Source organism: Nerophis ophidion, linkage group LG12 (genome assembly GCF_033978795.1).
Source record: "Nerophis ophidion isolate RoL-2023_Sa linkage group LG12, RoL_Noph_v1.0, whole genome shotgun sequence".
Taxonomy (NCBI): domain Eukaryota; kingdom Metazoa; phylum Chordata; class Actinopteri; order Syngnathiformes; family Syngnathidae; genus Nerophis; species Nerophis ophidion.
The window spans coordinates 4,321,876-4,336,396 of NC_084622.1; the positions used below are offsets into that span (position 1 = coordinate 4,321,876).

At 43.6% G+C, this 14,521-nt stretch overlaps 1 protein-coding gene across 1 annotated transcript in view; it reads left to right on the forward strand.

Annotated features, from left to right (window-relative positions):
* LOC133563738 (protein kinase C-binding protein NELL2-like) overlaps nt 1-2,286 on the forward strand; it is a 142,336-nt gene extending 140,050 nt beyond the window's left edge. The window contains exons 6-7 of the mRNA XM_061918036.1: nt 2,062-2,156; nt 2,205-2,286. Coding sequence (XP_061774020.1) covers nt 2,062-2,156; nt 2,205-2,286 — 177 coding nt within the window. The remainder of the gene's footprint in view (nt 1-2,061; nt 2,157-2,204) is intronic.
* Nucleotides 2,287-14,521: the final 12,235 nt, after the last annotated feature.

Here is a 14,521-nt window from a genome sequence, read left to right on the forward strand (position 1 = left end):
CTTGGAATTTGGGATATGCTCTCCCTGAGAGAGCCTTAGGTGGGCGGGGTTGAGGTTGGTAGCGGGGAGGTGTATTTCGTAGCGCCCTGGAAGAGATAGTGCTGCAAGGTATTCTGGGTATTTGTTCTGTTGTGTTACGGTGCGGATGTTCTCCCGAAATGTTGTTTGTTATTCTTTTTTGGTGTGGGTTCACAGTGTGGCACATATTTGTAACAGTGTTAAAGTTGATTATACGGCCACCCTCAGTGTGACATGTATGGCTGTTAACAAAGTTGCATTCACTTGTCTGTGGAAAGCAGTAGATATTATGTGATTGGACCGGCACGCAAAGGCAGTGCCTTTAATGTTTATTGGCACTCTGTACTTCTCCCTACGGCCGTGTACCACTCCGTACAGCGGCGTTTTAAAAAGTCATAAATTTTACTTTTTGAAACACATACCGATAATTTACGATATTACATTTTAAAGCATTTATCATTCGATAATACCTGCAGTCTGATATTTTCGGACATCTCTACTTACAAGCATGGTGTGGAGTAGTGTTGCCCCGGTATCAATATTTTAGTACTGTTACCAAAATGTGTTGCGATACTTTTCTAAATAAAGGGCGCCACAAAAAATGACATTATTGGTTTCATTTTAGGGTACATTAAACAAATGTTCCACATTGCAATTTTGTCCTTAAATAAAATAGTGGACATACATGGCAACTTATCTTTTATTAGTAAGTAAGCAGACAAAGGCTCCTAATTAGTCTGCTGACGTATGCTGTAACATAGTGTGTAATTTATCATTCTATTGTGTCAAAATTGTGAGGGACAAGCTGTAAAAATGTATAATTAATCTAGTGTAATGAAGTCAATTATATTTATATAGCGCTTTTCTCTAGTGACTCAAAACGCTTTACAATGTGAAACACAATATCTAAGTTACATTTTTAAACCAGTGTGGGTGGCACTGGGAGCCAATGGGTAAAATGTCTTTCCCAAGGACACAACGGCAATGACTAGGTTGGCAGAAGCGGGGATCGAACCTGGAACCCTCAAGTTGCTGGCACGGCCACTCTACCAACCATGCTATACCCCATTTACTTGTTCATTCACTGTTAATATTTGCCTACTTTCTGTTTTATCATGTTCTATCTACATTTATGTTAAAATGTAAAAATCACTTATACTTTTGTTGTTTGATACTTTACATTAGTTTTGGATGATACCACAAATGTATAAATTGATCTGATACCAAGTAGTTACAGGATACACAGGAGTTTTCATGTAGGTTAAAGGCCTCATAAATGCAATGAAAGTAGAAGGATAATAATAAACAATCCAAACACAACGCGTTTGTCGAGGTTGCCCTCCTGTGAGTTCTCCTGACTCAAAGATTCTTCTTGTCTGAGGTAACAGTCTTTAATTTTCATCCAACGATTGCTTTCCAGCAATATATTGTCGTTCTTTTCAGTCTAGTGTGTCTCGGTGGTTCATGTGTCTTTCTCTCTTTCTGGCTCCCACGCCAACGACAACTATGTGCCTCGTCCGGCTGTTGCTAATGAAGGCAACAGGTGATTAAATAACAAGGCTCACCGGGACCATCCACTCACTTGTCGCTGTCTTCGAGGCTGGTCCTTGCACACCCCGTTCCGCGGCAGGCACGCAGTCCACGCCCCCTCTCCACAGCGTTTAACAAAAATCCAGCCTCGACTGAGAGGCAAGGCCAGCATAGAAAGAAGCCTTCTTGGCAACCAGTGTGTCTTGATTGTCAAGTCATGGTATCTATGTGTATTCAAAATGCCATCAATAAAATGTCTTTGCATTCGCTGTCCAAAACATAAGCCTGCCCATACCATAACTCCACGCCCACCATGGGCCACTCGATTTACAACATTGCCCGCAAACCGCTCTCCCACCCGACTGTACAGTAAAATCCGGGCTGAACACTTCCATCGAATTTGTGCATTTGCCCAATAGAGTTGGTAAGGACGACGGGTCAGGTTGAGACCCTGGTGAGGACGACGAGCATGCAAATGAGCTTCCCTGATATGGTTTCTCACACTTTGTGCAGAAATTATTTAGTTTTGCAAGCCAAGTGTCGCAGCTCATGATCATGGAGGTGCCCCTGATGGATGTGGAGGTCCTGAGCTTGTGTGGTCTGCAATTGTGAGGCCGGTTGGATGTACTGCCAAATTCTCTGAAACACCTTTGCAGGCAGTTTATGGTAGAGAAGTCAGCATGCCAACTGCACGCGCCCTCCAAACTTCAGATTGGCCTTTTATTGTGGGCAACCTAAGGCACACTTGTACAATAATCATGCCATTTAATCAGCATCTTGATATGCCACACTTATGAGGTAGGATGGATTGTCTTGGCAAAGAAGAAATGCTCACTAACACAGATTTAGACAGATTTGTCAACATTTGAGAGGAATAGGTATTTAGTGTATATAGTCAGTCTTACATCTTTGAGTTCAACTTATGAAGAAAAACAAAAATGTTGCTTTTATATTTTTGTCCAGTGTACTTACTTACTGCGTTGAAGTAGAAACGGGTGTTCAAAAAAGCAGTGGGTAGTGGGTGATGTCATTTCAAACCGATCATCCCAAACATGTCACATTCGCTACTATCCAGTGTTCCCCTCAAGTTAATGCCAAGTGTCTGTCGGGAGTGGAAGGTGATTACGGTGGATTAGCGTCGGTGGCGAACGATCAAGCGGCAAATGATTCATTTGATTACAAAGAAGCGGGGGCACAAGTGGCTCCCTAATGGAAAGAGTCATAATAATTGATTCCTGAGATTGAAGAGCTGCCCGTCAACATTAGTTGCATTGAGCGGGTGGACTGAGCCGAGGGGTAAACAGTAGACATTGTTGTTTGGGAGGACGCAGCTGGACGTTTAGAGGATGGGGTGACAAAGGGGGCGAAAGAGAAGGTCAGGCCTCACAGAGACTGGACTGAGGCCAGATGGAGGCAACATGCAATATGCAAATAGTTCATTGTTTCAGTCTGCTCGCTGCCCCAGGTGGGCCACTTCAGCTCATCACTGGATCAGTGGCTTTTAAAGCTACAGCCTTTTGATTGAGTGCCCTGGGATCAGCCTGTGTGTCAAAAGTTTCCATACACTCATTGTGGGACTAAAAGTCACAGCAGTGTTATTTGAATAGGTATTTTGTTGTATTAGGGTGCAACCAAGATCTACAAACTTAACTGGTTCTCAACCAGGGATCAAAAATCGAAAAGTTCATCTGTGAAGTAAAGCCACTTTCTCCATAAACAATGTTACCATAAATAAAGGGTTACAGCCTTGACAATAGTCCATATTTTAGTGAAGGTTTGTACACTTTGAACATTATTTAAAGTACTATACAGTCATCATTATCGGCGGTCACTCGAACGGGTATGACGATCCCCCTGGTAGGGATGTACTTTATCCCTAAATGGAGGATGTCTGTTTCCACCACACGATCCTTGACAGATTCGGGTCAGGGTCCAGTGGCATAGAGTCCAAGACGACTGGGGACCCTTTTCTGCCACAGCCTTCATCTGCCATCCCAGCCGTTCCATGGTCCATCGGGGTAGCAATCATCCTCCGCCTGTTCCACCGTTGAGGTCTTGGGTTGTTGTTTCCCCATAACTGGGTCCACACGGATGTGGGGGTGCCTTCTTCCGCCAATTTCTCACACATCCATCCATTTTTTCTAGCGCTTATCCGAGGTCGGGTCGTGGGGGCATCAGCCTAATCAGGGAAGCCCAGACTTCCCTCTCCCTCACAACGGTCTGTTGTCTTTTTGGGACTCATATTGAGTTAGCAAAATGGACGAAACTTGTCAAAAGTTGAAAAATCCCAGAAAAAGGGACACATGCTGAAACATACAGTATGCACTAAATAAGTCCAATTTCTAAAACATCCATCCATTTTCTTCCGCTTATCCGAGGTCGGGCCTAGGCAGGGAAGCCCAGACTTCCCTCTCCCCAGCCACTTCGTCCAGCTCCTCCCGGGCGATTCCGAGGCAATCCTAGGCCAGCCGGGAGACATAGTCTTCCCAACGTGTCCTGGGGCTTCCCCGTGGCCTCCTACCGGTCGGACGTGCCCTAAACACCTCACTAGGGACCCGTTCGGGTAGCATCCTGACCAGATGCCCGAACCACCTCATCTGGCTCCTTTCCATTTGGAAGAGCAGCGGCTTTACTTTGAGCTCCCCCCGGATGACAGAGCTTCTCACCCTATTTCTAAGGAAGAACCCCGTCACCCTGCGGAGGAAACTCATTTTGGCCGCTTGTACCCGTGATCTTGTCCTTTTGGTCATAAACCCGAAGCTCATGACCATAGGTGAGGATGGGAACGTAGATTGACCAGTAAATTGAGAGCTTTGCCTTACGACTGAGCTCCTTTTTCACCACAACGGATCGGTACAACGTCCGCATTACTGAAGACGCCGCACCGATCCGCCTGTCGATCTCACGATCCACTCTTCCCTCACTCGTGAACAAGACTCCGAGGTACAAACCCTGTTTCAATATGAGTTTGAAGTTTGTGTTAGATGTAAATATAAACGGTATACAATGATTTGCAAATCCTTTTCAACCCATATTCAGATGAATACGCTACAAAGACAACATATTTTATGTTCAAACTGACGAACGTTTTTTTTTTGCGAATAATCATTAACTTTAGAATTGGATGAATTTAATTACATCACCTTTTCTTTAAACAGCACTCAATAAACGTTTCGGAACTGAGAAAATTAATTGTTGAAACTTTGAAAGTGTTAAAAAAAAAAGTCGTTCAACAGTCCGAGGTCTCTGCTGTCGTATTTTACGCTTCATAGTGCGCTACACATTTTCGATGGGAGACAGGTCTGAAATGCAGGCGGGCCAGGAAAGTACCCGCACTTTTTTTTTTCGAAGCCACGCTTTTGTAACATGTGCTGAATGTGGCTTGGCATTGTCTTGCTGAAATAAGCAGGGGCGTCCATGAAAAAGACGGCACTTAGATGGCAGCATATGTTGTTCTAAAACCTGTATGTACCTTTCAGCATTAATGGTGCCTTCACGGATGTGTAAGTTACCCATGCCTTCGGGAACTAATGCACCCCCATACCATCACAGATGCTGGCTTTTGAACTTTGCGTCTAACAGTCTGGATGGTTCGCTTCCCCTTTGGTCCGAATGACATGATGTCAAATATTTCCAAAAACTATTTGAAATGTGGACTTGTCAGACCACAGAACACTTTTCCACTTTGCATCAGTCCATCTTAGATGATCTCGGGCCCAGAGAAGCCGGTGGCGTTTCTGGATGTTGTTGATGAATAGCTTTCGCTTTGCATAATAGAGTTTTAACTTGCACTTACAGATGTAGCGACAAACTGTGTTTAGTGACAGTGGTTTTCTGAAGTGTTCCTGAGCCCATGTGGTGATATCCTTTAGAGATTGATGTCGGTTTTTGATACGGTGCCGTTCGAGGGATCGAAGGTCACGGTCATTCAATGTTGGTTTCCCGCCATGCCGCTTACGTGGAGTGATTTCGCCAGGTTCTGTGAACCTTTTGATGATATTACGGACTGTAGATGTTCAAAAACCCCTAAATTTCTTGCAATTGCACTTTGAGAAACGTTGTTTTTAAACTGTTTGACTATTTGCTCACGCAGTTGTGGACAAAGGGGTGTACCTCGCCCCATCCTTTCTTGTGAAAGACTGAGCATTTTTTGGGAAGCTGTTTTTATACCCAATCATGGCACCCACCTGTTCCCAATCAGCCAGCCCACCTGTGGGATGTTCCAAATAAGTGTTTAATGAGCATTCCTCAACTTTATCAGTATTTATTGCCACCTTTCCCAACGTTTTTGTCACATGTTGCTAGCATCAAATTCTAAAGTTAATGATAATTTGCACAAAAAAATAATATTTTTCAGTTTGAACATCAATTATGTTATCTTTGTAGCATATTCAACTGAATATGGGTTGAAAATGATTTGCCAATCATTGTATTCCATTTTTATTTACATCTAACACAATTTCCCAACTCATATGGAAACAGGGTTTGTACTTGAACCCCTCCACTTGGGACAATATCTCCTCTCCAACCCAGAGATGGCACTCCACCTTTTTGTGTTAAGAACCATGGACTCTGATTTGGAGGTGCTGATTCTCATCCCAGTCGATTCACACTCGGCTGCGAACCGGTCCAGTGAGAGCTGAAGATCTTGGCCAGATGAAGCCATCAGGACCACATCATATGCAAAAAGCAGAAACCTAATCCTGCAGCCACCAAACCGGATTCCCCTCAAGGCCCTTACTGCACCTAGAAATTCTGTCCAAACAAGTTATGAACAGAATCGGTGACAAAGGGCAGCCTTGGCAGAGTCCAACCCTCAGTTCAGTTCAAAATATGGAAATGGTAACACTTTAAACTGATTGTGTTTGGTTTTTTAAAAGTCTGACTACCACACCTGGATTATGCAATTGGAAACCGGATCTTTTGAGCGGGGTTTGCGGCCAAAGGGACCCTTCGTGTCGTGCATTCGCCAGCCTCACAGCACAGGATCAAAGCTGGAGGCAGATACCATTCATTAAAAACGTAGCAACAATTGTAATGAAGACAAAACTGTTTATTTGCTTAAATCAAAAGAACAGAACATTTTCAAGTGCATCGATGGTAGGAACAAGAAACCGAGATTTATTTAGTAAGGTAACTAAGGAAATGTTGAATGTCAGCTTAAGTAGACTTCGACTTAGACTTCCTTTATTGTCATTCAAATTTGAACTCTACAGCGCAGATAAGAACACAATATCGTTAGTTGGTTGTAGTGCAGGATAAAAGAGCAATAAGGTGCTTGCATTTACAAAAGAAGGTGCAGCTATAAATAATGTACTGTACAGATAAATGTATTGCACCTTTATGAATGTATGTTGTATTGTCTTTATAGTCCAGCGAGTTTTGGGGGGAATTGAGGGGATTATTTTGATGCGTTCAAGAGTCTTATGGCCTGAAGGAAGTAGCTGTTACGGAACCTGGAGGATCTACTACGCAGGCTGAGGAATCCCTTTCCAAAGTTCAGCAGTGAAAACAGTCCTTGGTGCGGGTGGGAGGAGTCTTTAGTGATTTTCCGAGTCCTGGTCAGGCAGGGATCGCCCGGATAGGAGGAAGAGGAGTCCTGATGATCTTTTCCGGCGTCCTCGCCACTCTCTGCAGAGACTTCCAGTCTGAGGGACTGCAGGCTCCAGTCCAGACAGAGATGCAGTTGGTCAGTAGGCTCTCCTATAGAGCCTCTGTGGATTGTAGAATGTAGACCACGGACTTTCGAACAAAATATGAAAGAGAATTAAGCAAGTATAGCAAACCACAAGGGGAATAATAAAGCGTTCACAAACCTCTTCACAAGCATTTCCAAACTGATTAACAATACCTTTTTATTCCACAAGATAGTCCATAACAGTATCCAGTTGGTAACTCTCTTTTCCTTGGGATTTGAAGCTCCTTCCGTCAATCCAAAAAGTCTTTGGTGCCATGTGAAAGAACTTTTGAGAATTTCAAAAGTTTTGTTTTCATGATTTTTTGTCCAAAATTATTTTAAATAAAACTCTCTGCCAACAGTCTTTCTTGACTTTGGACCCGTCTCCACCCCGATACATCCTTGGTGGTAGTCTCAATTCCGTAGCGGAATATTAGATCATTTTCTGAAGCTGTCTGCTATTTAACATCAGCATAGCCATTAGAGAGCTCATATTTGTAATCTGTGCCAGTGTTACAGCGGACTTTATAACATAGCTATGCTCTTAACTTGTTAAAAGCCACATATGCCTAGTGTGACGTCATATAAGGTCAACAGGAAAAGAAATAGACAAAAGGAAAAAGGCACCCCCCAGTGTACAGGAGGCACATGAATTGATGAACGTGGACCCCGACTTAAACAAGTTGAAAAACTTATTGGGGTGTTACCATTTAGTGGTCAATTGTACTGAATATGTACTGTCCTGTGCAATCTACTAATAAAAGTTTAAATCAATCAGTCAATAACACTGTGTGTGAACAATTGTCGCATTAGAGACAGTGGATAAACGCTTGGACTTCACACTTAGGGTTGAAAATACTAAAAAAACGAACTATTTGAGAAATCAGACTAATTTGATGCATGGAAATGTAGTGACATGTGCAGGGGTGTCAAAGTCATTTTAGCTCAGGGGCCGCATGAAGGAAAACCTATCCCAGCATCTCCAAAACCCTCAAATCTAGACTCCAAACATCCCGGAACAAGCTGGTCAGGTTACTTCTAGACCTCCACCCCAGATCACACCTCACTCCTACCCACTTCTCCAAAGTGGGCTGGCTCAGGGTGGAGAACGGAGTCTCGTCTATAAAATTTTGCTACATCTCCCTGATACCGAAGTACATGTCAAACTACTTCCATAACGTGAATGACCGCCATAACCACAACACCAGGGGGAGCTCCACAAATAAATATAAACGGAATACAATGATTTGCAAATCCTTTTCGACCCATATTCAGTTGAATATTTTACAAAGACAATATTTTTGATGTTCAAACTGACAAACATTTTTTTTGCAAATAATCATTAACTTCAGAATTTCATGAATTTGATTACATCACCTTTTCTTTCGACAGCACTCAATAAACGTTTTGGGAACTGAGTAAACTAATTGTTGAAGGTTTGGAAGTGTTAAAAAAAAAGAAGTCGTTCAACGGTCCAAGGTCTTTGCTGTCGTATTTTACGCTTCATAATGCGCCACACGTTTTTAATGGGAGACAGGTCTGGACTGCGGGGCTTCACGGAGGCAGAGGGGTTAGTGCGTCTGTCTCACAATACGAAGGTCCTGCAGTCCTGGGTTCAAATCCAGGCTCGGGATCTTTCTGTGTGGAGTTTGCATGTTCTCCCCGTGAATGCGTGGGTTCCCTCCGGGTACTCCGGCTTCCTCCCACCTCCAAAGACATGCACCTGGGGATAGGTTGATTGGCAACACTAAATTGGCCCTAGTGTGTGAATGTGAGTGTGAATGTTGTCTGTCTATCTGTGTTGGCCCTGCGATGAGGTGGCCACTTGTCCAGGGTGTACCCCGCCTTCCGCCCGATTGTAGCTGAGATGGGCGCCAGTGCCCCCCGCGACCCCAAAAAGGGGAATAAGCGGTAGGAAATGGATGGATGGAGGTCTGGACTGCAGGCGGGCCAGGAAAGTACCCGCACTCTTTTTTTACGAAACCATGCTGTTGTAACATGTGCTGAATGTGGCTTGGCATTGTCTTGCTGAAATAATGGCGTAGTGGGTAGAGCGGCCGTGCCAGAAACCTGAGGGTTGCAGGTTCGCTTCCCACCTATGGACATCAAAGTCGCTGCCGTTGTGTCCTTGGGCAGGACATTTCACCCTTTGCCCCCAGTGCCGCTCACACTGGTGAATGAATGATGAATGAATGATTGTTGGTGGTCGTAGGGGCCGTAGGCGCAAACTGGCAGCCACGCTTCCGTCAGTCTACCACAGGGCAGCTGTGGCTACAGATGTAGCTTACCACCACCAGGTGTGAATGAATGATGGGTTCCCACTTCTCTGTGAGCGCTTTGAGTATATAACAATAGAAAAGCGCGATATAAATCTATCCATCCATCCATCCATTTTCTACCGCTTATTCCCTTTTGGGGTCGCGGGGGGCGCCTGCGCCTATCTCAGCTACAATCGGGCGGAAGGCACGGTACACCCTGGACAAGTCGCCACCTCATAAATCTAATCCATTATTATTATTATTATAAGTAGGGGCGTCCATGAAAAAGACAGCGCTTAAATGGCAGCATATGTTGTCCCAAAACCTGTATGTACCTTTTAGTATTAATGGTGCCTCCACAGATGTGTAAGTTACCCATGCCTTGGGAACTAATGCACCCCCATACCATCACAGATGCTGGCTTTTGAACTTTGCGTCTAACAGTCTAGATGGTTCGCTTCCCCTTTGGTCCGGATGACACAATGTCAAATATTTCCAAAAACAATTTGAAATGTGGACTTGTCAGACCACAGAACACATTTGCATCAGTCCATGTTAGATGATCTCGGGCCCAGAGAAGCCGGCGGCGTTTCTGGATGTTGTTGATGAATAGCTTTCGCTTTGTATAGTAGAGTTTTAACTTGCACTTACAGATGTAGCGACGAACTGTGTTTAGTGACAGTGGTTTTCTGAAGTGTTCCTGAGCCCATGTGGTGATATCCTTTAGAGATTGATGTCGGTTTTTGATACAGTGCCGTTCGAGGGATCAAAGGTCACGGTCATTCAATGTTGGTTTCCCGACATGCCGCTTACGTGGAGTGATTTCTCCAGGTTCTGTGAACCTTTTGATGATATTATGGACCGTAGATGTTCAAAAAAACCTAAATTTCTTGCAATTGCACTTTGAGAAACGTTGTTTTTAAACTGTTTGACTATTTGCTCACGCAGTTGTGGACAAAGAGATGTACCTCGCCCCATCCTTTCTTGTGAAAGACTAAGCTTTTTTTGGGAAGCTGTTTTTATACCCAATCATGGCACCCACCTGTTCCCAATTAGCCTGCACACCTGTGGGATGTTCCAAATAAGTATTTGATGAGCATTCCTCAACTTTATCAGTATTTATTGCAACCGTTCCCAACTTCTTTGTCACGTGTTGCTGGCATCAAATTCTAAATTTAATGATTATTTGCACAAAAAAAAAAATATATATATATTTATCAGTTCGAACATCAAATATGTGGTCTTTGTAGCATATTCAACTGAATATAGGTTGAAAATGATTTGCAAATCATTGTATTCCATTTTTATTTACATCTAACACATTTTCCCAACTCATATGGAAACAGGGTTTGTACTTGAACTCCTCCACTTGGGACAATATCTCCTCCCCAACCCAGAGATGGCATTCCACCTTTTTGTGGTAAGAACCAGTGTACAGGAGGCACATGAATTGATTAACGTGGACCCCGACTTAAACAAGTTGAAAAACTTATTGGGGTGTTACCATTTAGTGGTCAATTGTACTGAATATGTACTGTACTGTGCAATCTACTAATAAAAGTTTAAATCAATTACACTGTGTATGAACAATTGTCACATTAGAGACAGTGCATGAACACTTGGACTTCACACTTAGGTGTGAAAATACTAAAAAAACTAACTATTTGAGGAATCAGACTAATTTGATGCATGGAAACGTAGTGACTGGTGCAGGGGTGTCAAAGTCATTTTAGCTCAGGGGCCACGTGAAGTAAAACCTATCCCAGCATCTCCAAAACCCTCAAATCTAGACTCCAAACATCCCGGAACAAGCTAGTCAGGTTGCTTTTTTTTTTCAAGTTTCAAGTTTATTCACAATACCAAATAACAATTACAGTATTAGTGAATTGTCATCATTTAAAGATGTTGGTACGCGAAAGGGTCCCCCAAATAAGCTAAAAGCTTTTGACGTCCACCCCAGATCACACCTCACTCCTACCCACTTCTCCAAAGTGGGTGGAGAACAGAGTAAAACAACTTGCACTGAGTCTAGTCTATAAAATACCGAAGTACATGTCAAACTACTTCCATAACCTAAATGACCGCCATAACCACAAACACCAGGGGGAGCTCCACAAACCACGTTAAACCCAGATTCCGATCTAACAAAGGTCTTAACTCATTCTCTTTCTATGCCACATCAATGTGGAATGCACTCCTAACATGTGTATAAGAAAGTGCATCTCTACCCTCCTTCAAAACCGCACTAAAAGAACACCTCCAGGCAACTACAACCCTAGACTAACAACGTCCCCCCACCAACATCACACCTCCCCGGATTGTAAAAAATCAAATGTAAATAATCAAATGTATATACTTGTTCTTATGCTTTCTGAGCTCACTATGTTCACTGCTGGCTGTACATATCCTATTAAGTCAGACCTACACTGTTTCAATGTTCATTTCTCAGATGATATAAATGTTGATGACTGAAGTACTGATAGCCCCCCAATACCCCCTGCTCCCCAACCCCCGTACTGGAAATAATGTAAATAATTCAATGTAAAACCTCTGATGATTAACTTGTGTGATGACTGTATTATGCTGATAGTATATATTTGTACCATGAATTGATGGTACCATGAGTCCAGCTCTCACTGGATCGGTTTGCAGCCGAGTGTGAAGCGACCGGAATGAGAATCAGCACCTCCAAGTCCGAGTCCATGGTTCTCGCCCGGAAAAGGGTGGAGTGCCATCTCCGGGTTGGGGAGGAGACCCTGCCCCGAGTGGAGGAGTTCAAGTACCTAGGAGTCTTGTTCACGAGTGAGGGAAGAGTGGATCATGAGATCGACAGGCGGATCGGTGCGGCGTCTTCAGTAATGCGGACGTTGTACCGATCTGTTGTGGTGAAGAAGGAGCTGAGCCGGAAGGCAAAGCTCTCAATTTACCGGTCGATCTACGTTCCCATCCTCACCTATGGTCATGAGCTTTGGGTCATGACCGAAAGGACAAGATCACGGGTACAAGCGGCCGAAATGAGTTTCCTCTGCCGTGTGGCGGGTCTCTCCCTGAGAGATATGGTGAGAAGCTCTGCCACCCGGGATGAACTCAAAGTAAAGCCGCTGCTCCTCCACATCGAGAGGAGCCAGATGAGGTGGTTCGGGCATCTGGTCAGGATGCCACCCTAACGCCTCCCTAGGGAGGTGTTTAGGGCACGTCCAGCCGGTAGGAGGCCACGGGGAAGACCCAGGACACGTTGGGAGGACTATGTCTCTCGGCTGGCCTGGGAACGCCTCGGGATCCCCCGGGAAGAGCTGGACGAAGTGGCTGGGGAGAGGGAAGTCTGGGCTTCCCTGCTTAGGCTGCTGCCCCCGCGACCCGACCTCGGATAAGCGGAAGATGATGGATGGATGGATGTATGGAATTGATTAACATGGACCCCGACTTAAACAAGTTGAAAAACTTATTGGGGTGTTACCATTTAGTGGTCAATTGTACGGAATATGTACTGTACTGTGCAATCTACTAATAAAAGTCTCAATCAATCAATCAAAACGTGGCCGGACAGGTAAAATCGTGGCATAATAACTTAAAAATACGCCAACTTCTGATTGTTTTCTTTGTTTTACTTTGTCCCAAAAATAGTACATTCTGAAAATGTTCATATCACAAATAATATTCTTGACAAAACCCTTCACAATAGTTGAACATTCTGAGGAAAACATTGTGGCAGTTTCAAAAAACACCATGAAGAACACAATTAACTTAGACTTCATCTCAGTGTGTCAATAAAACTGTTAAATGTTAAGTCACAGCCCATCTAGGATGGAACAAAAACAAAATAAATAGATAAAAACTATTCTATGTATTAAATATGCCATTTGTCATTTCCACATATTAATCCTGTGCTAAGTCAACAAAGCATGGACTGAGGTAGAAACTATTCAAGTGTTATTCCCTACCTTCTAGACCAGGAGTGTCAAACTCAAATACAGAGTGGGCCAAAATGTAAAACTGAACAAAGCCGCGGGCCGAGGTTGAACAAATTCATCTTTTAATAGGGACCCAAACAAGTTTTTCATTGAATATTGAAAAACCAAGGCTTATATAACTTTATAGTGACATGCAAAATTAAGTTTCAAATAATAATAATAATAAAAAAATATCAATGGCACATCAAATCAAATTTAAATAAAAAATTAAGGCCTCTTTTGTATTTGCAGCCTTCTGAGGTAAATATCAACATTAACTTTTTACACAGGCTAATACATTTGAAAATAAAATAACAATGAATAAATCAACCATTCAGGCCTTTTTACTGCTCAGTTAATGTCGGGGCTCAGGTGGGCGGGCGGGGTTTGTTGGTAGTGGGGGATTTGGGGGGGTGTATATTGTAGCGGTCCGGAAGAGTTAGTGCTCCAAGGGTTTCTGGGCATTTGTTCTGTTGTGTTTATGTTGTGTTACGGTGCGGATGTTCTCCCAAAATGTGTTTATTTTTGTTTGATGTGGGTTCACAGTGTGGCGCATATTTGTAACAGTGTTAAAGTTGTTTTTATGGCCACCCTCAGTGTGACCTGTATGCTGTTGATCAAGTATGCCTTGCATTTACTTACATGTGTGTAGAAGCCACATAAATTACGTGACTGGGCCGGCATGCTGTTTGTGAGGAGGAAATACAGACTTGACGACAGGTTGTAGAGGACGCTAAAGGCAGTGCCTTTAAGGCACACCCCCAATACTGTGGTCCGGGTGGAATCCGGGAGAATGGTTGTACCGAGAGATTTTCGGGAGGGGCAATGAAATTCGAGAGTCTCCCGGGAAATCGGTGAATGCGGTGTTACAGCGGCACGGCTGTATAACACCGGCGGGCCAGTTCTAATGTTAATTTGATATTGTCTCAGGGGCAAATGGGCCAGAGTTTGACACCTATGTTCTAGACTGTCATGATCCGTCGGTCGGATCATGTTGTGTTTAGTTATTTTCTGTTAGTTTTCAACTCCTTTTGTTCCTGTTTGTGACGCCTCTTGAGTTTGGTTTGGTTGCCATGGCTGCTTATTGC